Raw genomic sequence first — 24,929 nt, forward strand, 5'->3', positions numbered from 1 at the left:
AAGTAACTTTGCGACTACATGTCGACTAGCAGTCATTAGAGTATTAGTAGACTGTCTGCTTAATAACTTCTAACACTTCATCACAAGATACAACATACTGACTATGAGAGACTTTGCAAGTATATATCAATTTATTCTACTAACCCTAAACCTACCTTAACAGTCTACTCGTAGAGTTAGTAGACATGTAGTTGCAAATTAATGACAATTAGTTGACATGTAGTAACAAAGTTACTTATAGTTAATATGTCTAAAGTGGACTATCAAAATAAATTGTGACCAGAAATATAAATTGCAAATATTTACAAAGACCATACATGGTCTGCATTAATGACATTCACTTTATATATTTTAATATATAATATATTTTCATTACAATAATTATTTCCTTCTCTTTTTCTTTATTAATTGTAACAACTACATGCTCCAGGTGTTCATGTGTGGTTTTAGTAATTTACAGAAATACAGATATGAGCTGTGTCACCTGAAGTTGCAGCCTGCAAATAGTATCCTAGAGAATTAAATGACTGTTGTAAAAAAAAAAAAAAGCATAATTGAAGAGAAAGGTGGGGTTTCTTGTTTCTCCTTTATGATGTCAAATGAGGCAGGAGCAGCACTCCCTGTAGTAAGTTGCATTTGCATTTTGTAAGTATGAAAAATGAAAGAATTAAAAATAAAGAATGAAACATATATATGTTTTTAAGAATGCTTTATTAATGCAAAAAACACAAAATAAAACAGAAAAGCAATGGGAAAGGAAATAAGCAAAGGTTACAGATATATATTTTTTCTAGCAGATGAAAGACTATATTAGACTATTTTGGGGCTATTTTTCATGCATAAAGGATGGATTTGAGATGCAGGTCACAGCATCATCAGCTTTCCATAAGTACTCTTGGAGTTAAACTTATTAGAGTTATTGAGAGCTATTTCAAGCCTCTGCATATCTTTAATCAGAACACCATTTCTTGAGCTGAAAATATCAGCCAGAGGGGCAGCCATTGGGGAAGGTTTATATTCATTACACTGAGGGCCCTCCAGACTGGGAGCACATTTCACTTCGTAGGTAAAAAAGAAGGTGCCATATTTAAAAACGCAAGTATCACTCACAACTCCACTTCTAAGATCAAAAGAGCATTTACCAAGGAGATCTCTGTTCCAGATGCCGTCTACATCATATACTTCAAAAGTTAGTTTATTGGCCATTCTGATCTTAATAGGACCAAACTCAAGTGTTTCTGGCCAGCGTGGATTATTATTATTATCAATGGTCTCAGTGCGCTTGATTTGTTTGTCATATGTAACAGTTACAGTGCCATCTGTTTGTGTAAATGTATCTCCATACAGACCTTTGGCTTTGAGACTGTAGACTTTCAGGGTGGCAAGTCCTTTTGCAGCTGGACAGCAGTTAGATGTTATAACTTGACTACTTTCACAAACACAAGCGCATCGATCTCTTGGACTGCACTTGATGCCAATCTGGCAAGGCTCAGAGCAAACCTTCATAAGGGCATTTTGAATGATGTATTGTTCAACAGCTTTTTTTAGTCCTTTCCTTGCAGGGTGTTTAGCACTCAGTAAGAAATGGAGGGGTTTCAGAGAGTAATGCACAATGTCAGGGAGACTCTTCAAAGACTCGTGCCAGTTTTTGAGGGAATCTGGGTGTGATGAACCAGAAAAAAGCAGATCTTCTCCTTTTATGTTTCCTCCGATAATCTCTGTCTGACGTTCATTGAACATGGAGCTGAATTTTTCATTTGTGCCCATCTTTTTCTTCTGTTCTTTACAAAAATGTGACTCTACCTTCAAAGTTGCTGGACCGTATGAACCAGATGCTTCTACATCCAAACAGTCCTTCACTGCAGTATCTGTAAGGCCACTCATTGCTGCTTGACAGCTTTTGATGGCTGTTATGGCTTTCATTTTCCCTCCTAACAAGACACTTTTGATATAGTGAGTGCCATAAGTGGTGATCAGGTTGCGGTAGGCATCTGGATCGTAGGATGCAGGGAGTGATTTGATTGCTTCAATAAACTCTTCATGAAGAGGAGGTTTTGTAGCTAAACCATATCTGTAAAGAAACAATAAACATTTAAATTTAGTGGGATCAAAGAAGAAACTGTTTCAAATTTATATTTTCATTTCTTTATATAATCATTATCTTTTTATCAGTATAAGGCAAAATAACCCAGCTCGCTCACCTGTAAAAACTGCACACAACTTCATGTTTGGTGAAACTGTATTTGTCTTCTTTTGATTTAGTCATTGCAAATTTTGCTTCTCTGGAATGAGTGCTTCCAACTGCAGCTCCAACAGCCTTCACATCTAAACCAACTTTCCAGCCGACTGAGAGTGCTGATGATGAATCATTGACCACTGCTTCACTTGATTCAAAGACCTGACTGGAGACTTTCATTGAACACTTTGGCAAGGTCCTCCAGAACACAACTGCTGCTGGTAGCTTCTGTTTTATTCCATCCATGTACTTGTTTGTTTCCAATTTACAAGTGCCGTTTCCTAAATCCCATGTTTCTGTGTTGATCACATAAGTACCTTTTCGCTCCAGGGTCACAACATCAAATCCTTCTCCAGCGAGATTGTGTCCTGGAACAAAGGGAGCATCCTCACATTCTTTTGATACACCTGTATCATCCTGTCCATAAATGGTTGTGAGAAGCAATGCCCAGAAAACAAGGTAAATCTTCAACTGCCCCATGATCTGTCATGAGATAGAAACATTTCTGTCAAATCATTATGGATGTAAAAAGTTCCATCAAATGAACAATGACACAGAATTGTAACTTTAACATTGTTATAAAAGTAACAATACTGTTACTTCTAAATGTCAAATATTGTAATAATATAATTATATTTGTTTCTATAAAATCATAACTATTAATTTGATGATTTTCCTTAAATTCACAGAAGAGTTTAATTGAAGAGTTATGAAAGGGATCATGAAACATGTTGTCTTGCTGACCTGTCTCCTTGTATGATGGCTGTTTGATTGTGGTTGTCAGGTTTGTGATATATATATATATATATATATATGCTATGACGTGGCTATGACAATTCTTCTGATGATTAATACATTGTGTGGGAATAAAGAAGAACATTTATTTTCAGGTTTATAGATGTGTCAATTACATCTGCAAATGATGGTAGTGTTAACACATTCACAGTTGTATCATGTCCTTTGAAGGGGGAAGAATCATGGACTAACAGCATAAATGCAATGCACAACATTTCCCCCCTTCTTACTCTTGTGCCCCGAATGATATGGGCACAAGGAACACAATTAACCTCTACCACTTTTACTAGGGGTCAATTCAGGTTAATTGTGACATTTTTTTCTAGTCATCTCAATGGTCAAAAAATGTCCCAATTAGCAGACTGAGAATAAGAGGAACGGCAAGAACAGAAAAAAAGTGAAGAGGTGAGCAGAAACACATCAACTACTTATAGCCACACAGCCTTAGATGAATATCTCACCAGAGGATGATTAAACAACTGCAAAACCAGAATTACCATATTCACTTATTGCAAACCAGTTTGGCTTTATTTCTTTCATATGGTACATGCACAAAGGTTGATAAAGTATGTTACCATTATGGTAATTAGTGTTCCCGTTAGTTGGGCATTTGGCCATTGACTTTGGTTGAATTAACTCTGTTTCAGCAATTGTTGAAAGTGCACACTATCACTATTTTCAATAATGTTTCATGGTCCTGACTGCACTGACATATCTTATACAATGTGCAGTATTTGAAACCAGTGACTGACTGGTTTTGGACATATGTGACTTCCCAGATAAGTATGAATGTCTTTAAATACAACAACATTCAGCTTTTAACTTTCATTATCAAGTTATTAACTGTCCCATTGAAAGAGCTCTTCTTATAACCCCTGTTATCCAATGTACACAAACTATTTTAAATTGATTTGAACTGATTTATGTACAGATCTTATGAAACAGGAGACAATCCTTTGATGCTTTAAAATGTTTTACCAGTTTACCGCTGACATTGATTAATAATGTAATCATAACTTCAGCAATTCAAATCTTCAGTTCTACTTTCAGCAGAGGAAGCAAAAGAAGTTACAAAGCTATCATATAATTCAATAAATCATATGTTTTAACCTTATATGTGATTAACCTTAAGTAACACAGGTATATTTGTAGCAATAGCCAACAATACACTGTATGGGTCAAAATTATAGATTTTTCTTTTATGCCAAAAATCATTAGGATATTACGTAAAGATCATGATCCATGAAGATATTTTGTAAATTTCCTACTTTAAATATATCAAAACTTATTTTTTTTATTAGTAATATGCATTGCTAAGAACTTCATTTGGCGATTTTCTCAATAGACTGTTTTTTTTTTTTGCCCCCTCAGATTCCAGATTTTCAAATAGTTGTATCTCAGCCAAATATTGTCCTATCCTAACAAACCATACATCAATGGAAAGCTTATTTATTCAAATTAAATAAATCTTATGACTGGTTTTGTGGTTCAGGGTCACATATTGTAGTACACTCAAATGTACTACAAGTGGTGACTAAATACATTTTTTAAACAACGACAACGAGGTACTTCCTGGATTGGTGACATCACAAACCCTGAAATTTACATAAACCCTGAACACACGCGGTTGCCGTGGTAGCGAGCAATACTTGCTGGCAAAAACTTTTTACTGTTACAAAAATGCTACAATAATCATGTATTCTGCTGTATTAAAGCTTTAATCAGTTTAAAACCATATATTAGAAGCTAACAAAACTGGGCCTGTTTGTAAATCCACAGTAGCTGGAACCCAGTTTGGGCCATTTCCATTGATCTGTGCTAGCACTTGTGATCCTACAGTTTTTTTTTAAATCTTTTCTGGTATAAGCAACTCAAAATGTTGTCCTCAGTTCCCAACTGAACAGCAGGTAAGCTGGTAAAAAACTGGTTTATGTGGCATACTATAGTAGCTCATTAAGAAGATATAATGCTAAGACTTTAATGAAGTGTGCTCTGTCTTAGGCACACTTCTAGGCACATTGTTTAACCATTTTTGTAGCACAAACACCATCAAACCAATGAGAGCTTCAGATCTTCCAATGATTCTCTATGGCGCTGAAACCTAAAGGGAGTTCCCATCCCCAAGCAACTGATACTCAACTGCCATTGGCTAATCTCCATTCGATGGGAGGGGCCTACTGATACAGTTGGTCAATTCCGATTATTTGGTACTTGATGTCATTGGTGTGTGCAGACAACACCTTTGGATCCTATATGCAGTGTTATAAAATTGACGTAAGTGTTTGATGATCTATCAGCAAAGTAAGTTTCAAAAAGATGAAATGTGCACTCCCAACACACAATGCTCTATGCGTTTCTTTCGTTCTGTACACAATTTGACTCCTTAAAGCAAATGCAGTTGGTCTCTCCTGACCATTTTCCATGATGTGGGACAAGACAGCTTCCACACCATTTGGAGAAGTGGTGTTGTCTGAAATAATGACAACTAAACGAGCCGAGATCCCCCACAAAGGCCTTGTGGCATTGGCACAGATCCTCAGTGAAGAACATAAGAACCAGGCATGTCCTCTGCACAGACCCTCCATGGTCAACTTCAACTCCATGACGTGATGTACCCTGATCTTCAAGCAGAGAGAACTGATCAAACATTCTGAATGTTATCAGTCCATCCCTTACGAAACAAAAATATATGGGAATATACTGCAACATATAATGCAATATAAAACATAATACATTTCCATATATTGGAAATTAGTGTTTATATTTTTCAATATACAGCAATATATGCATTATATGGCTATATATTGATACATACAAAAATATTTAGAAATTAAGAAATAAATATGAATTGTTTGATCCTTTATTGAGTATATATTGCACATAGATGTTCCCATATAAATGTTAATGTATGTACACACATATATGCACACACTCACTGAATGAGTTACAGCAGATTTCTAATTCCCAGCATGCTTTGCTTCTGACTGTTAAAGGAGAGTAAAAATGTTAAAATTAAGTATTATTTCATGTGTTTTTGTTCAATGTGTGTTTAATTGTGTTTAATGTTGTATTATTTTGAAATGTAAAAGGGTTTCTGGTATGTGTAAGTTTGTGGGGTCACCATTGTGCTGAAGAGTAGAGCATGTAGTTAGGATGATAATTGGCCAAACAAGATTAGATTTTGTTACTTTATTTGAAAAGTAATGGTTGTGCAATTTTCAGCACAGTGATAGTCTGTTCACAAAGTGTTTAGTATGAGCAGGTGTGCTTATTCTATTGTAAACTAGTTATATTTTAAATTATGAAACGTATATCATAAATGATAAATATAAAAAAATACTTTGTATTGTTAGAGCTTGCCCAGAGGCATTGCAAATATGGTGGCCAAGTGAACGGATTTTCCTTGAAAGGGACTTTGGGGGGACCGTCAGAGCTGGTGGACTGATGGACCATGGCGGAGAGGAGTGAGCTAGTAGCCATGCTGGTTAACTAGTTCTCTAAAGAGATATTGGCAATTTCCTTTAACTGCCATTTGAGATCTCTGCGTTTATGACATTAAACAATTTACTGCAATAAAATAAGACCAACTTTCAAATTAGAAATTTGCTTACTGCTTTTACTGCAGCATTTACTGACTCAGGAGTTGTCTGGAGTTTTCAAATGTGAAGTTTACCTAAAAAACTTGCAGCCACTAGAGAGCATTTGTGTTCATAACACTGTGGGCCCTCTAGACTGGGTGCTCATTTCACCTCATGGGTATTGTATTTAAAAACATGTCACAAACAAGTCCACGTCTAGGATCAAAACTATTTACCAAGGAAAGCACTGTTCCAGTAGCTGTCATGCTGATTAAAATAGGGAGCAAACTGAAATGTTTCTGGCCAACACGGATTGTAATTTTTAGCAGTAGTTTCAGTGAGTGAACTTGATTTGTTTGCTATATGTCACTATTACAATACAATATGTTTGACTACCTACTTCTCCATACAGATCTTTGGCCCTGATGTTGTACACTTTCAAGGTGTCGAGGGTTTATTCAACACTAGTTTAGACTACATGCTTCATCTCTACCCACTGAATCCCATCCGAATGCGAATGTCTGTGATTGCCAACAATATTTTTTTCACAAAGCGTTTTCTTGTGTGTTTTGGCCAACGTGAATTACCGTAGACACACTTACCATGCGCATGTTTGATATGTTTGCCTCCCGGCAAAGAAATAAAAAGATAACAATAATGAAATCAAGAGCCAGATCACATAAACTGTTAAGACTGGCTGCTGTAATATCAGCATCAGATAAGATTACTCACGTTGATTTCTGCACTCAATTACATAATGTTTTAATTACATATGTACCTTTATGAAAATGAAACGGATTTACTACAAAAAAGACAAAAAAGAAAATAGTTAAACTTAAGTAACCACACATTAACCATTGTTTTGATATCCTATCCATTTATCTTCACCATTGTATTTGTAGTAAAACTGTGGTTATACTAATGGTAATCAATCCGAATGACTATACGCAATGCACACATAGCGCGCATGATCTCTGCGATGCTTAGAAGTACAGAACAGATCCTACCACCTCTGTAATAAACATGTTAGTCCTACAAATCAGCCCAGACCCAGCCCATATCTGGCCCATATGAATTTCATGCGGTGCTTGACCAGTGCTTCACTTGATTCAAAGATCTGACTGGAGACTTTCATCGAACACTTGGCAAGGTCCTCCAATCAACGTTTGCCGTGATATGCCAAGTAAGACATGTTCCTGGATCAACACCCCAGGTAGCCTGCGCAATCGGGCCAATTACGGCTGGGTGTCGGCTCACTTGACTGTGTTCTGGCAGCGGCTCATTGAAAGTGAGCCAGCTCTGGCCCAGTAATGGTTGCCAGATTTGGCTAGGCTTTGGATGTGCGGATCTGGCCCAATTTGCACTCAGACACGGCACATATAGCCACATTCGGCCCGATTACAGACCATAAGGACTGGTCTGATTTTGGCTGAGATATGGGCATGCATACCCGGACCAGTTTTGAGTGCTGGGGGTGGGTCTCCATTTACAATATGGTAAATAGTATGTAGCAGTGACACTTAAACTTAAATATATTATCTTTTTTTCTGCCCATGTTATGTTATTTTTAGTGTATTTTTTATTTTAATTCCTATTATTATTTTTTCCTTTTATCCAACATTCTCTTTTTTCTTTAACTACATTTGGAAATTAATTATTTATTTCATATAATGAAACAAGTAGTGGTTAAGGGAACTTTAAAAGTATTGTGCACTTTAAAAAGACATGTGCACAAGCTTTGACATCTTATGACAAAACCTGACAGGCCTTTTGTGCTGCTAATTCCCAGAAGACCAGAAGAACATGCTACCCTGGTGAGTAAACATTTGATAATCTAACATATAAAATAATTTAAAAATAACGTTCTACACATATAATATCTAAGAAATGGGGGAAGTCGTGGCCTAATGGTTAGAGAGTTGGACTCGTGATCCAAAGGTTGCGGGTTCGAGTCTCGGGCCGGCAGGAATTGTAGGTGGGGGGAGTGAATGTCCAGCGCTCTCTCCACCCTCAATACCACGACTGAAGTGCCCTTGAGCAAGGCACCGAACCCCCAACTGCTCACTGGGCGCCGCAACATAAATGGCTGCCCACTGCTCCGGGTGTGTGTTCACGGTGTGTGTGTGTTCACTGCTGTGTGTGTGCACGTTGGATGGGTTAAATGCAGAGCACGAATTCCGAGTATGGGTCACCATACTTGGCTGAATGTCACTTCACTTCAAATGTTTATTTATAATGAAGCTATAATTAGGAGTTTATTGACATAATGCTGGTGTTTAGCTCCAACCATAATCAAACACACCTGATCAAGATCTTCAGGATTACTAGAAACTTCCAAGCAGGTGTGAGTTGGAGCTGGTTGGAGCTAACCTTGCAGAGCTGTGGCCCTCCAAGAAATGAGTTTGACACCACTGGTCTATAGTATTGTGACTGATCTCTCTTTTTTTCTTCTTCTTCAATCAGTGCAAAGAAATGCAAGTACTGGCAGTGCATCAGATGGAGAGATTGAAAAGTTCATCAAAAGATGGCTGCTGATCACTTTGGACAGAGATGGGGGAAACAAAGAGTGGGCCCGAATGCTAACAAATTCTTCTAAAGGTATGTTCCAAATGTTTACATTTACTAGAGTTACATTCATGTTATCAGTCTGAGATTGTCTGAATAACCATACATGTCATTGTCTGTTCTCCTTTTTGTCTCTCTTTCTGTCAATCTGTTCCTCTTTTAGGGTACACTTACTGGAGGAAGCTCCTGGAGTTTTGTTTTTTCCAAATAAATTCTAATATCACTCATATTTTCATTGTGTCATTTTTATACTTGGGGGGGGGGGGGACATATGGATGTTATGGGGTATATTCATGGGGTAGCTGGTTGGGATGCCATGAAAAGAAACGGGGTAAGGGTCAAACCCTTAATCTTTGTAAAAGTGACATACGTATTTAATTGCCAAGCATAAGTACATGTAGGCTTAACAAGGACACTGTTAAAAATATATTTTATTTTAGTTGGAAGTAGATGCCATCTTAAGGATTTTAAGGTAACAGTGTCATTTTGTGGAAAAACAAATTATTCAAAGCTCTGGTTTTATGTAAAAACTGGAAGGAGTCTTTAATACACATATTTTAAAATTTGTAATTCTGTAAGTTTTAAGAGTTTTAAGAGTAAGTGTAAGAATATATATATTTTTTTAATTTAGCGAATAAGACTAGTACTGGCTAGGTGTCAGCATGATTGTGACCCAGTGTCGGCTCAGTTTCAGTAACCAGTGTCGGGCCAGTGCCGGCTAAGTGTACCATTTTGGTTGGCATGATTGTGGCCCAATGCCGGTGGTGTTGGCTCAGTTTCAGTACCCAGACTCAGGCTAGTACTGGCTAAGTGTTTCATTTCTCCTGCAGGCCTTGGAGAACCGATCCACTGCGATGAGGATACAGGTAAAGCCCTTGGAGTTGGAGAGATCGGGGATGAAATCGACTCCGACGTGGGAACACGGACAATGGGGAATCGGTAGGGGAACCAACTTTCCAACAGGGAGGCACCGTTACCAATACGTGACGTGTAAACTCTGCTGATCACTGATTGGCCGGAGAGAATCATCTCTGAACTTGCGGCACGAGACACAACAGACCCGCTAGATTTAAATCAGCAAGCCAGCGAAGGATCGAACGCAACTGTTTTGAATGAGCGCAACTTTTTTAACAACCAAAAATGTCTGTTTCGTTGTCTGTTGAGGAAGTACAGACATCCCTCTCTTTGATAGCTGAGGAGCGGATCCAGCGAGAGCTTGATGGAGCGACGCAGAATTAAAAAGTTTTTCAGGAGTCACGGCAGTAGAGGTGGCGCAACTACAAGTCGTGGCCTAAGTCGTGGCCTAATGGTTAGAGAGTCGGACTCGTAATCCAAAGGTTGTGAGTTCGAGTCTCAGGCCGGCAGGGTTTGTAGGTGGGGGGAGTGAATGTCCAGCGCTCTCTCCACCCTCAATACCACGACTGAGGTGCCCTTGAGCAAGGCACCGAACCCCCAACTGCTCCCCGGGCGCCGCAGCATAAATGGCTGCCCACTGCTCCGGGTGTGTGTTCATGGTGTGTGTGTGTTCACTGCTGTGTGTGTGTGTGTTCACTGCTGTGTGTGTGCACGTTGGATGGGTTAAATGCAGAGCATGAATTCCGAGTATGGGTCACCATACTTGGCAGTATGTCTTCACTTTCACTTTCTTTTTCACAACGACACGTGAATAATCCCGCCCACTCTAAAAGCGGTGCTAAACTGCAGTGGAAACGCAAACCGAGCCGAACTGAGCCTTGCTGTGCCGTTCTGAACCGAGCCGTACCATGCAGTGGAAAAGCACCATTAGAAATACCAAGGGTTCACACAAAACAAAAGGAGTCTGTTTTTAGCTATTATGCCACCCACAGTTGGAATCAGCTTCCAGAGGAGATCAGATGTGCTACCACATTTAAATCCAGACTCAAAACTCATCTGTTTAGCTGTACATTTATTGAATGAGGACTGTGCTATGTCCGAACTGATTGCACTATATTTTATGTATAATAATTTTTATTTCTAACTGTTTTAAATTTATATGAAATCAATTTTTAAATAATTTAAAAAGCTTTATAAATTCCTTGTTTTATTGTTGTGATTATTTTTTATGATTATTTTACTTCCTTTTATGTAAAGCACTTTGAATTACCATTGTGTATGACATGTGCTATATAAATAAACTTGCCTTGCCTAATGAAGGAGCAAGTAGTAGACTCCATGGCCAAAATAAAGGAGCAAGGAGCAAGGAGCAGATTCTATCTTTTAAAAAAATTAAACATGCTTTTTTATTTCAAATACACCTGTCATTATTTTACTTCCATAGATATATGGAAGTAACTATAATGTTAACTGTATCAGCTGAAATGAAAATGCTCTAAAAGTGATTTCAATTGTATTGTTTTCTTTGTGGCATTACCATTTTAGTTGTGGTGTGGGCACCACTATTCTCTTAGAGTTAGAATGATTTTTTTTTAAACTCTGTTTATAAAGATAGACAACAGTCTCAACCTTAACCGTAGCAAATTTGGAATCTCTAACTCAAACACTCATGTTTGAGCTAAAATAGAAACGGTCAAATGTGATATTAAGGTGCAGCATGGCATTTTTGGTAATATCTTGGCAATATTATACTGCCCATTGCTGAAACTTCTGGAGAAGTACAGGTAAACCCCATAGTGAGACCAGTATGCTAAATGAAGATTAGGAGTCAAATTTGAAGTTCAGTCAGTTGACAGAGACTGAAGACAGACTTTTCTTAAAACTAGTGTATGTATTCTGGTATTTATTTTACAAGCAATATCTGTATTTGGTATGTGAGAGGTGACAGAGGGTCTGACTCATGTCAGGAATACGGTAACAGCGTTTACTCATTTAGACCTGCTTCTAGAGTACAAATGTATACGTATAAATTCATCTGAATATATTTTATAAAAGAAGAGTGATTAGTTTAAACTTTGTTTTTATTCATTTTATTATGTGGTTCTCATGATAGCCATATAAGATCATGTAAAGACCAACGCAGTAGTGTTTCTGTGTTCTATGTTAGTTCAAGGCTGGCTCTTCATACTCATACAGTCTTTAGAAGTGCAGAGAACTATGATTATGTATTCATCATATACTATAAGAAATCCACCTCTTCACTTCTTATGTGAAATGATGACCATGTTATGATGCCCCCTGCCATGCTTGATTATCTCCTCAGTTTGCCTTTGTTGTGCTTGGCCTCTTAATTGCTGCTTGCACCTATATTTATAGTTATTTTTCTTGGTGTGAACTAGCCTTAATGGGTCAGTTCATTTACATGGACAGAGAACATGTTTCACATGAACTATAATACAGTCTCCTATTGAACATATGTAATACAACTAACAATAATAGAAGTGGAAATCTGATCATGCTAATGAAAGCTGGATGTGTTTTAGACTCATTGTTGTCGGCATTCTCACCATGTAGCTTAAGCATGGCCTCAGCCCACATACTTCCTGGGCAGCATTAAACCAGGAACCTCCTTTTTGAAGTGTTATTATATATTTTTAGGCATATTAATACCTAAACTTCTTTGTTTGGTCTGTTGCTTAACAGATGGTGGTCAGAACAAGTGATAAATATATACAACATATCAATAAATACAGACATATGAACAGTTCGGTTTAAAGTAGTCATCAAAACTGCTCTTTTTTCACCCTCGTGTTTTGTAAGCTCTTTGACGCTATGACTCGGCATCAGCGGTACATTTCATGTACAAAAATAGTAATATAGTCATCAAAGCCTTATCAAACTGAACCTGTGACATTTTAACTGCCGTCGTTCTCAGTTATGATATTCATATTAGTTGTGAAAAGCCTCACACTTGTCTTAACACAATCAACGTCAGCATTTGTTTCTTAAAGGGATAGTTCACCCATTGGGTTTAATTCCTGGGGAATGCATGAACTGATTTAAACTGGTTTATGCATTCCATGGGATTGGCATCATGCTGCTTGAGCTAAAGGAACAAAACTGGAACTCAGCCTCAAATTTTTCCAAGAACAATTTTCCAAAATTTTTAAAAAAATTTACATTTAGAGGTACTACAGCTTGTCACTGGGGCAGTACTCTCAAAATTATGGCCCGGTTTCACAGACAGGGCTTAGACTAAACCAGGATTAAGCCATAGTTTAATTAGGACATTTAAGTAATTTTTATAAGCATTCCTTAGAAAAAAGAGTTACTGATGTTGATCTTAAGACAAAACAAAGGCACTGGCATGTTTTAAGATCAGTCAGTGCAAGTTTCTTTCAGTTGAAACAGCTCAGATCTACATTTTAGTCTAGGACTAGGCTTAAGCATTGTCTTTGAAACCGGGGGTATGCCTTTTTATCTTATTCAACAGCAGATGATGATCTTTCTGGAACATAATCAGGATGTAGAGCTTCCCCCATTTTAGGTCAAAGGTTATGAATGAATGCATGTATTGCACTTGAAACTGGCAATAATTACTTTTTTATTTGACCAAAATCAATGATTATTGTTCAATCAGAATAATGGTTGGTGGGCAATATACAGGTATATGTGTTGTAGGGTGTTTGCCTTAAAAATACACTGCTTTAAATTTAAGACCTTATTTAAGAGCATATAGAGCTCATTTGCATAGATTTTACACCCGCTTCGAATGATATCAGTCGATTGAATGGCCGTTATCAGTTCACAGATATGGACCAGAAGGATTTAGATGACTTCAGGACACATATACAGGTAGCGTCTCGTAAAATACTCCATTGCTCCGTGTTTATGAATGAAGTTATTAATTTAAAATTTGCCTATGGTGGGAAAGGGATTGTGTAAAAAGTCCACACATTTACAATTTTTACCATAGTAACTGTCACTCGACCATGTCATCAATGCACAGTAACCACAAAATATACCATGCTTCTCCCACCGTAATCATAGTTTTACTGTGGTATTTGTAGTTAAAGCACAATAACTTCAATATTTACTATGAGTTTAACTCAGTAACCGTAGTTTTACTGTGGTATTTTTACTTAAAACACAATAACCTCGATATTTACTATGAGTTTACCTCAGTAATCATAGTTTTACTGTGGTATTTGGTATCATATTTAAAATAATTCATATTAATATAACTTGCTATTGAAGAATACAATTTTTTCTAATGCTGCTTTCCTCTCATTCTGTTAAACTTGCGCTCAAAACTTTGCCTATTGCTCTTCATCCTATTCCTTTACTCTGTCACTCACTTACATTCTCACTTACTCACTTATATTCTTTTATACTCTATTATAAGGTAGAAACTGATAGTTTGCACATCTATAATAATCTGTTGTATACAGATGAACTCCTGCTAGAGTTGCCAGGGAACTTGAGCTTGAAGTTTACTATTATAACTGCTTAATTTATGTATAAAAAAAAATAATTAAGCATGGAGTCAATAGATATTTTCTTGTTTTACAGCTGAAGACCAAAAACAAGAAAGAAGAAAATCAGTTACAGCAAGCCAGTCAAACCAGTCCTGATGAATGGGGAATGAACATGGCCTTCTTGTGCCCAAACAGAAAAGACAGAGCTGGAAAGTTGCACATTTCCATTGGTATGTCTGTAGTCAATGCAGTTATGTGTGGTACAGCATTGATGTTGATCTCTCAAAAGACAGCAGTTATAGTTTTTCACACATACATCTTTTTATAGCTGTGCATCATCTTTGTAATTTGGGCAGGAAATGACTGAATATGGTGAGTACTGACACTTGCACCTGAATTTCCCAACACTATTTCTCTAGAGTTATTGTTGACTTATTGTTTTGTCTGTTTGTTTGAAGGAGGATGAATCCAGTTGATGAAGATACCAATTCAATGGCCACCAAGTGCTGCACTGCTGTCTGAACCCATCAGGTATCTGCTGTGAAGACTGCATTCACGAACAGCTCTACTGCGACAGCTCAGATGTTACGGCCCATAAAAGAAACTTCACAACTGAACAACTGCAAGATTCTTTTAGCTCATACCATATCAATGGCAAGTCCAGTGCAACAATTATAAATAAAAAATATTGTATATTTCTTATTAATTTACCACACCCTAAATACATGTTTGTCCCTCCAGGACATCTACACCAGGTGGTGTGTGAGGAGGACCGTCAGAGACTCCAGCCACCCGAGCCATGGATTGCTCTCACCGTTACCATCAGGCAGAACCTTTACCAGCAGACTGCGAGACATGTTCTTTTCACAGGAAATCAGACTGAACTGAACTCGCACCAGTAACACCACACACACCCCACCAACCTCTTATGCACTGCACTCTATCAGTTACAAAAACTGGACTCTGGCTCACTATTATTCTGCACCCTGACAATCTGTTTGCACTAATTCATACTGTACTGCACTGAAAAGGTATATGTGTACTCTGATTATTGTGGAAAAGCATGGAAAAGCAAGCAAGAGGAAGAAAACCAGGAGAGCTCTGATGAGAAGGACTGAATGTGAATCTGTGATGTTCAGGACATTTCACTATGTTTTAAAAAAACTAATTTTTATTTCTCTTCAATATGATTTGTCTTTATATGCTACTTTAGCTGTCTTAATGCTGTATTCTCCAGTAAAGAATTGCACATGGTGTTGGATAATAAAGTATGGTGAATATTCTGTAGGGATGGTGTTTGGTTTTAATTTTGTAAAATTTTGTATTTTGTACAACACTATGTACTAATTACTATGATTGTTTTAAGACATAAATATGTGATGATATTAATTACTCTGTTATGAAGGGACTGCTGAAAGATGCATTAGAAGAGACTGCATGGAGTATTGCTACAGACACTTTATGCACAACTGAGGGTGATGCACCAGAGAAAGATCAACATGAATCCTGTACTGTATTATAAGCAAGATGTGAATGGACAGTACTGATGTTTAGCGCCGGAAAAGATAAACAAATTTAAAAAAATAATAAAATTAAAAAAACATTTCATATGGCTGTAAATCAAATTCTGATTATAGTTTTAAGGAGATATTTGGCAGGACAACTACTTATGCTATGTTAATTAAATAATGTTGGACAGAGTTTTCAAACATACAGTATATGGAAAGGTGGTATAAAGGTGTTTTAATAAAAGTGCTCTAAGCAAAATAACATGTCTCTTAAATATGTCATAAATGTTTGCACAATTAACATGTTTAGATATACCTTTGTTCAAAAAAGATGGTATTTTTATTATTAAACAATTTTAAACTATATTACCCATAAGCCTCTGCCATTCAAACGCCAAAGATATGGCGCTGGTATTTGTAGTTTAACAAAGTTATTCTCAGGGTTAGGGTAAAGTGGTAATATCTCACGACATAACACCACTGCATTGTTAACTGAAGGTATTATTGACGTAATAATAACAGCAAAACGTACTTTGCAACATTAAGCGTTTTTTAATTTGGGTTAAAAGATAGTCCAATCACAGGGACGTCTGCGAGTGCCAAGAGAACTTCAAAGCCAATGGCAACTCAGTTGAGCAGAAGCGTCACATTTACTTGTCCATATATGGTCGTTAATGACAGGATCTTCCGGGTTCTTGTGGCGAATGGACAGATAATCAGTTAAAGATGTATTTGTCTCCATATAAAACTGCAACAACAGATTGCATCGTGTGGTTAACCTGATGCAGCAATAAATTTGTTGATTAGAGTGTTTTTATTTTTTTCAAACAAGGGTGTATTGGTTCCCATTGCATACACTGTTTACACTAATATTAATTAATATACAATATTTAAACTCAAAAGTGTACAAATACTGTGTGAAAAATAAATAATAAATGTCAAAATGTTTCATTTGCTTGCAATTTTTTTTTTTTTTGCTTCTGTAACATTTACAGTGTATTTATAATGTATTAAAGGTATACAATTAATCACTTTTATGTTTCCTGGAAACGGACCCTAAAACCTTGCCATTCTTAGCTCTGCCAGTTGAACTACAAGAATATAAAAAATAGAAAGAAAGAAAAAAAAAAAAAACACATTACGAATTTCCCAATGTTTATTGATATGTCAAACTTTTCCAAGACAAACATAGTGCCCAGAACAGCACTCTCTCTCCAGTTTGTGCCACTATGAAAAAAAAGCAGTTATAGTGAAATATAACAACTTAAAACAATGACTGATTGATAAAGTAATTAATAGGTACATGGAAACAAACATGTAACTAAGAAATATGCAATATAAAACACCTTTAAAAAAACATTTTCTAATATTCAAAAATAAAAAGACAATTTGTTTACAGAAAATGTCATAAGATGCCAAATATTTTACAAACCGGGAGTTTTGAGGCTCCAGCTGAAAATATATGATTTTCTTATTTATTAGAATTATTAATTATTAGAATTATTAATTATTTACAATTATTATTCTCCTGTAATCATTGTTTGCTTCTATTGTTACTAAATGCAGGACCAATTAAAATGGTTAACAATTATATATATATATATATATAGTGACAGGAGTGGGAGATGGGAGTGTTGACTGTAAAGTAGAAATGAAAACAAGTAGACATGCAGTAAAGTTGGCAGTAAAGGGCTGAGAGCAGATGTGCCACACGAGAGAGAGATATGTGGAAGCTTTTGGAAGGGCTGATATTGTGAAGAGCTGATGGAGTAATCTGTGAAAAATCCTGCAAGTCAGGAAGAAAAATAATTTATCACATGATGAACAATAAAAACATTGACAACAACAAATAGCAGACAACAACATACTGTAACAGCAGCATGTATAACAGGAAACAGAACAGTATCGTTTGTTGGTGTGGATGCTAAAATATTTACCATTATATTTCTTGTTCTTGCTTTTAGTGATCTGATTTGGCCAAATTAACTGAAGATCTGATTTGTCACATGAGCAGATAAACTAGCATTTCCAGACTCTTGCTTCTTAGACAGACGTGTTTAGTAAAAATCAACACGGAAAGAAATGAGGTGTGGACAGATATCATGTACTGTTAGAACGGGAAGACTGCGCCAATTTGTAAAGATTAATAAAGAATACAATGGACTTAATAAACTTTATGATATAAACACTCTGACTACTTACAATGGGCACAGTCTGCATGAGAGTTAAGGCGAAGGCCAATGACAGCAGTAGGAGTAAAAGTTGTAGAATTTTGTATGAGTACGCTTGTACAATATCATATGAATTTGCTGATTTGATCAATTGTATGAATTATTACTACTTCAACATGGCACTTTGTTGAGGGTTCTTCGTGACGGGGCCGTGGGGTATGTAAACCAAAGCTAAAGTAACATAAAATGCTGTGCAAATAGTCAAGGTGCTCAGACCAACACAGACGTACCATTGGAAGTGTTTTCCTTTGCATCTTTTGGTCTTCTCCGTAAACGCACAGTATGGCTAAATTCAAATCCCATGACAGGCCTTGCTTTGGTCTTCCCTTTCAACTGAAACAAAGAGAAATATTGAGACAGTGTGTCAAAATGATCAAAGTGAACAAAATATTTGAGAAGAAGGACTATAAGGAAAGATATGATCAACACATAATATAAGGATGTGTTCATTAAAGCAAATCAGGTATTACTAAAAGTGTTCAACAAAACCTGTGAAGGGTTGAACCTTTGAAGGACTTGTTCAGCCTCCCTGGCAGCTTCTTCAAGATCAGCATTGGGAGCTTCGAGTTCAAGTTCCCTGTTAATTCCTGCAGCTTCCTGAAAGAACTGGTCAAAATTTGATTCTGAGTTATAATAATATGCCATGAGGAACCACAGAAAGAGAGCAAAATATGTGTAAATGAATTACGGATTACAGTTTGGAAAAATAGGAAAGGAAAAGCTGAGAGAGAGAGAGAGAGAGAGAGCGAGAACCTTTACAAGAGATGGCTTCTTAAAACAGCTGCTGGAGTATGTGATCTGACTTACAACACAGAAAAAATATATTGAATTACAATTACTTCACAAAAACATATTAAAGGCGTGGAAAGTGTTGTGGTTACTGTGCTTTAAAAATAGTATACAGTAAAAACAGTTACCATGGTAAAAACATGGTAAGTATTGTTGTTTGTGCGCTTTAACTACAAATACCACACTAAAATATGGTTACTGAGGTAAAATCATAGTAAACATCAAGGTTGTTGTGTTTTAACTACAAATACCACAGTAAAACTACCGTTACTGAGGTAAACTCATAGTAAATATCGAGGTTATTGTTTCTTAACTACAAATACCACACTAAAATATGGTTACTGAGGTAAAATCATAGTAAACATCAAGGTTGTTGTGTTTTAACTACAAATACCACAGTAAAACTACCGTTACTGAGGTAAACTCATAGTAAATATAGAGGTTATTGTGTTTAAACTACAAATACCACAGTAAAACTATGATTACGGTGGGAGAAGCACTTTTTACACAATCCCTTTCCCACCATAGGCAAATTTTACATAAATAACTTCATTCATAAACACGAAACAATGGAGTATTTTATGAGAGGTACCTGTATCTGTGTCCTGAAGTCATCTAAATCCATGTTTAATGAGCTGTTTCACTGGTCTTTGGTCCGTGTGCAGTTGTTGGGGAAATGATCTCCTCTGCTGGTACTCCAGTGGCAACTTCACCTTCATACAGGTGTGCGGTGATTAAGGATGTGGATTGATGATAACAGCCTTCTCAGTTTACCAGTAGGCTCAGCAGATCCCTTCTGGTCCATATCTATGACCTGATAACCACTGATAACGCCCATTCAATCGACTGATATCATTCGAGGCGGGTGGATTTTAAGGGATGAAAAAAGTGCATGTAAAGTGTGAATTCAAAAAAACAGTTCACACGAAAGTGCTATTTCTGTGGGGTTGTTTTGACAGAACATTGTGGTGAGTGTCTACATCAACTGTGAAAATTTATTGTGGCAACACAACACAGCACAGAAAGCATTGGTCTGTTCACCTGTGACTTTCTTAGCTGAACGTCTAAATGCAAATTAGGGTTTCCAATTAGACTTCCAATTCAATTAATGTTCAGGTCTATATGGACAAGTGTGGAACTGCCTTTACAGCATAAAGGGACAATGTAGGAGAATAGAAAATGTGCTGTCTGTGTGGTCACCAGATCTTTGTGGTGAAGGCAAAATTCTCACGAAAACATACACTGCAAAACAAAAAAAGGAACCTTATTCAGCAAAGTGCATGAGACCTAAGACTAATACAATATAGTAATAGATACAATAATTAAGATATAATATTTTCTGTTGCTACTGAGTTTTGTTTATTTATTTTTTTAACTCTTTACACTAAGGCAGACTTAGTAACATTTCTGTTGCACAATGACAGCTAATTCTAAATAAAATTAGAGTTGATTACAAATAAGATTATTTAAACATTGAGAATTATACATTTTTATTGAAAAAACAACAACAAGCGACAATTTTTTTATATGAATTTTATTAGACAATAATTCAGGGTGTTATTGATTTTTGGCCATAAAAACAGTATTACAAAATATAAATAAAAAATGTTGTTATTATTGTTTTTGTTTGCATTAACCACTCAGTACATATCTATGTCTTGAAATACACACACTTACGGCAGTAAGTTTAAATGTAGTGTTATCACAAAAAAAAAGGAAAGATTTTATTTATTTATTTATTTTACTGAGAAACACTTGTTAAATGCACTTATGGGAAGCTATAAATCCAGTTGCAAGTGAAAAACAAATTGAACTCCAGTTTAATAATGGTATATGAAGTAGTTAACTGGTCACCTGATACTTGATATGAGGAGAGATGATAGCTGTACTGCTTGACACGTTATTTAAAAAAAAATTATATTAAGACATCTTGATGCACAAACTGTGTTTATTTACTGGAATGCTTAGAAAGGAAAGTTAGTGTTTTGTTTGGAGATGAGTGGTTCTGGATAAATGCAGAGATGCAGAGAGACCAGATCTTAGTGGCAGATGCAGTTGAAGCCCACAGCTCATAGTAAAAGGCAGGTGCATTTGGACAACTTCTCGTGGCTCAGCAGACCATGCTGGGTTGAGGCCAAATTCTGGATCAGGCTCCAGAAGTGCTTGAAGCTGATGCCTTCCCCATCTTTCACACCCATTTGCTTCAGCACTTCTCCAAAATTATCCGACTAGAGAAAAAGAGAAAGAGAAACTCATGTATTCTGTCAAAATGTATCCCATTTTACAAAGTTTTTTTACTTTTGCTTTTGAAAACTGGAACTTTGTTGCCCTCATGTGGTTTGTCTGTATGGCTTCGTAATAAATATAGTCTTTTTCGTTTTTGGAAAGATTTTTTTAACAGCTTTAACAGTTACTCTGCAAATTCAAATACAGCGAGTACAACGAATGCTAACTTTCAGTTGGAATCTATAAAGATAATCAAATTATTAAACTTGGCAACAACATGAACTGTGAGCAGAATTACATCAGCACTGAAGTATTGTTCAAATGTTACAGTACCATATACCTCAGAGCATTAGCTCTTCATTCAGCTAAAAGAAACACAAAATCATCTAGATGTCAGAGGTTCTCCCTTAAGCTGTAGAAGGCCTGCCATAACATGATCTGATACCGACTGTAACCGAAGAGCAGCGTCAGTTTGACTGCAGGAGAAATTATTTATCTTTCAGAGCACCATTTTGCTCGCTCAATGGAGCCACACCCAGTGTCCTTCGCTGGCTCAACCTGAGTTCAAACTGATCTGTGTAATCAGTCCACACCTCTTTCTGAGCCAACAAACTCTGGGAAACATTCTCTGTGAAACCAACCAATCCCTCAGGCTGAAAAAAGCTCAATTATGGTTAAAAAAGGCCAGAACCTTTCCGTAACAAATATGTATGTATGTGACATAAAAAAAACTATTTTTGCTACCGAAATACAGATAATAATAATTAAGACCTGCATGCTGGCTAAAAAGTTCAACAAAACTGGTCTTTCCAGCACATGGAGCCAATAATAACAAAGACGTGTTTCCTACACAAAGACAAATCGCCAGGAGTAACACACAGGCTTTAAAACAATGCAAAAACATCTCCTATTGAAATGATTAACAACTGTTACACTATAACTACACTATGTGCAATCACAGGAAATGAGTAATAACAGTTTTGAGTCACTGGTATCTGTTGGAAAGAATAGCAGCATGGGTTTTACCTTGACTAAAGTTGGCAGCTGGGAGGAGAGGAGATTCTTGAACTCATCTGTCTTCAGCGTAGGCCGGTTATCAGGAGAAGCAGCATGGAAGTTTGAGACCAGGGTGTTAATGGCCTTCTCAAGGTCAGAATACTGTGCAGAATTAAGAAAGTACAGACATTGTGGACAGATACTTATATAGAAGAATAATATAGGTGGGGGTTTTATTATAGTTAACAGGGTTTAGTTAAAACCAAAAGGGTTTCATACACTGATGTCATAGGAGAACCTGTTTAAGTCTCACATAGAAGTTTTTATTAGTTCTTTAGAAAACCACTCATGTTTTGACATTTTAAAGAGCCTGGAAACAAATACACTGATCTGGAGAGCTTACAATGATCTTTTTTGCTCAATGTCTGTCAACTGGAAAATTTAATGCACATAGCTGAAAAATGCTATGACGATCTGTGCTTATTTCAGTATTTAGAAATTATTACTTTATAATTAGGCAATGAACATTAGGACTAAATCAGCAATATGCACCTGTTTCCATACTGATCATTTACCTCTCTCCAAGACTATCAGAGCACTGGACTGTCTATTTAAACCTTGTTGCTCTCAGACAATTATCCAGTCCAGTACCTGAAATACCTGCATATCAGGCCATGACAGCCCGCCCTCTATGCATTATTTACTTAAGCAATGCATTTATGATGGAAACCCATTTCCCTGTTTTGTTAAGACAAAAGGTTAGGCTTCCACTGCTGGTGTTGAAATAGATAAAAACATGTGGCTGCGATTATAAAAAGTGTCCAATTGCAGTATTGACCATTCAAAAACTTTCTACACACTTCCCCCCTCTTTCTTTAAGTCCACATTGGCAATCTTCGTCTTGAGGCTTCTCCCAGAGAGAAACAAGGCAAAGACTGATTGATTCCCCGTGCTTTCCATTTCTACACAATGGCTGTATGTCAAATCCTAGTGAGCTGCCTCCTTAGACAGCATTTTTGGGTATCATTGGCCCATGGCAGGGACGCAGCCAGCTAGGTTTTGACACACAGCCATTGTATCGTTTGCATCGAAGCTCTCGACTCATATGGCTTGAATTATCTTGACACTGGCCCTATTTCTTTCTTTGTTAGGGACCATTAACACAGGACGCGTCCCTGCGTTCAGAAACAGAGCAGGGGAATGTGAAAGAACGCAGTGTCTTTGAGAGCTGGATTTCAATGAAAAAAAGATCGACTAAAATAAACTTTGATAAAAACTAGTTCCTTTGACAACAACAAACTCCAGCATCTGGACACCGTTTCGGTCAAGTGCGGAAGATTACCGAGATTCAAGCTTACGAAAAAAAACTTATAAACCTATAACTGCATGAAACCCGATTGAAATGTAAAAGAGCAATCTCAAATACATAATATAATGTAAACCACATACCTGTGTCGCCATTTGATGTGATTTGTTTTATTTTGTTGGCTCTAAATAATCTTTACTGTTCCCGTCGTGCAATGCTAGTTCCTTTACCCTCTCAGCGTCCCATCACTTCTGTCACATCTTGGCTGACATCCTGAAACCTCCCACTCAGGAAAAAAAAAAAAAAAAAAAAAAAAAAACTAAACCCACCTTCCTTGGCAGTGACTGCTATGGGAAAAATGTCTCCTGTAACTTGATGCTTTGGGAGGGTGAACCTAACAGGGCGGAGACGATCGGGTTTCACAGGCTCCGCACTCTGAAAAAAAAAAAAAAAAAGAAACTCTGGAAGACCAGATTTCCGTATGATACATTTTTGTTGATGGATAAAACTATTGTAAAATAGACTTGCTGCGCCTTTGGGAACACATCTGGAAGCTCTCAGGATAAAAATTATTTTGTGCAACAACAGGCCCCAGTTCAGAACATGTGGTTGGGTTTGCTCTGGGCTTGTTTTTATATTGGATTTTTGTTTGTTTTAAAGAACTGAGAAGTTCTACCAGATATACAGTTCTACCAGGCTGTATGTCTTTTTTATGATAGCCTATTCTTTCCAGGAATCCTCCTGAAGTACTGCATAGTGGAATTCCCATTGAGCAAGGTGTGTCTCTGGTCAGATCAACATTTTCTGGCTTTGGCAGTCTTCCTCTGCTTGTTTTCTGAACAGTTCTGGATATGCACAGGCAAGGGCATGCTCAGCATTTTGGGTGGGTGCACTAAGAGTACTAGACACGACACACCTTTGTACTTGTACAGAGTATAGGACAGCAATGCACAGGTGTGTATCATCACGCAGATTTACACATAAACTGAGCACTGAATTGAACAGTCTGTCCCCATCTTCAAACAGTAGCACCACCCTCTTGCACTAGTTCAAAAATGGTAATTGATACCTAGTGGGCTTTGTATAACTGGCTCGTTCACATAAGCAGAATTACACGTGCACAGTATAATCATATTAATATTTCAAGTGTTCAAAATTTTTTTAATTTTGCCATATGTACATACTTTAGCATACTAATGCACTTCACAAGAATACTTTTGTGTGAATTAAATAGTGTTTTCAGACACTTAGTTACATGTTATTTACAATTGAATAAAAATGAATAAATCCAGTTAGTTGAAGTGCTTTTCTGACAGTTAAGTAGTCTTTATATATAATTTTATACTTCTGTTTTGGTTATAAAGGT

At 36.8% G+C, this 24,929-nt stretch overlaps 2 protein-coding genes across 5 annotated transcripts; both read right to left on the reverse strand.

Annotated features, from left to right (window-relative positions):
- Positions 1 to 701: 701 nt before the first annotated feature.
- Positions 702 to 19,858, reverse strand: LOC306885098 (perforin-1-like). Of its 4 annotated transcripts, none has more exons than XM_079441437.1 (7): positions 19,628 to 19,858; positions 19,000 to 19,044; positions 18,752 to 18,852; positions 18,477 to 18,579; positions 2,981 to 3,077; positions 2,202 to 2,719; positions 702 to 2,071 (listed from the first exon to the last, which is right to left on the reverse strand). In XM_079441437.1, the coding sequence occupies exons 6-7, from the start codon at positions 2,714 to 2,716 to the stop codon at positions 865 to 867; spliced, it is 1,722 nt and encodes a 573-aa protein (XP_079297563.1). In that variant the 5' UTR covers positions 2,717 to 2,719; positions 2,981 to 3,077; positions 18,477 to 18,579; positions 18,752 to 18,852; positions 19,000 to 19,044; positions 19,628 to 19,858; the 3' UTR covers positions 702 to 864. The 4 variants fall into 4 exon arrangements, 2 of the variants coding, with proteins under 2 accessions (XP_079297563.1, XP_079297562.1); XM_079441436.1 differs by having other exon boundaries at positions 18,736 to 18,852; positions 19,000 to 19,048; XR_013785507.1 differs by lacking the exons at positions 702 to 2,071; positions 2,202 to 2,719; positions 2,981 to 3,077 and adding an exon at positions 17,157 to 17,801 and having other exon boundaries at positions 19,000 to 19,048; positions 19,628 to 19,761.
- Positions 19,859 to 20,408: 550 nt separating this feature from the next.
- On the reverse strand, positions 20,409 to 23,932 carry LOC306884864 (protein S100-A14-like). Its single transcript, XM_079441090.1, has 3 exons — positions 23,707 to 23,932; positions 22,288 to 22,419; positions 20,409 to 21,263 (listed from the first exon to the last, which is right to left on the reverse strand). Exons 1-3 carry the CDS (start codon positions 23,716 to 23,718, stop codon positions 21,105 to 21,107), a joined length of 303 nt encoding a protein of 100 aa, XP_079297216.1. The 5' UTR covers positions 23,719 to 23,932; the 3' UTR covers positions 20,409 to 21,104.
- Between the last annotated feature and the right edge of the window lie 997 nt (positions 23,933 to 24,929).

The sequence above is a fragment of the Barbus barbus genome, assembly GCF_936440315.1.
Source record: "Barbus barbus genome assembly, chromosome: 19".
In the NCBI taxonomy this organism is placed as follows: domain Eukaryota; kingdom Metazoa; phylum Chordata; class Actinopteri; order Cypriniformes; family Cyprinidae; genus Barbus; species Barbus barbus.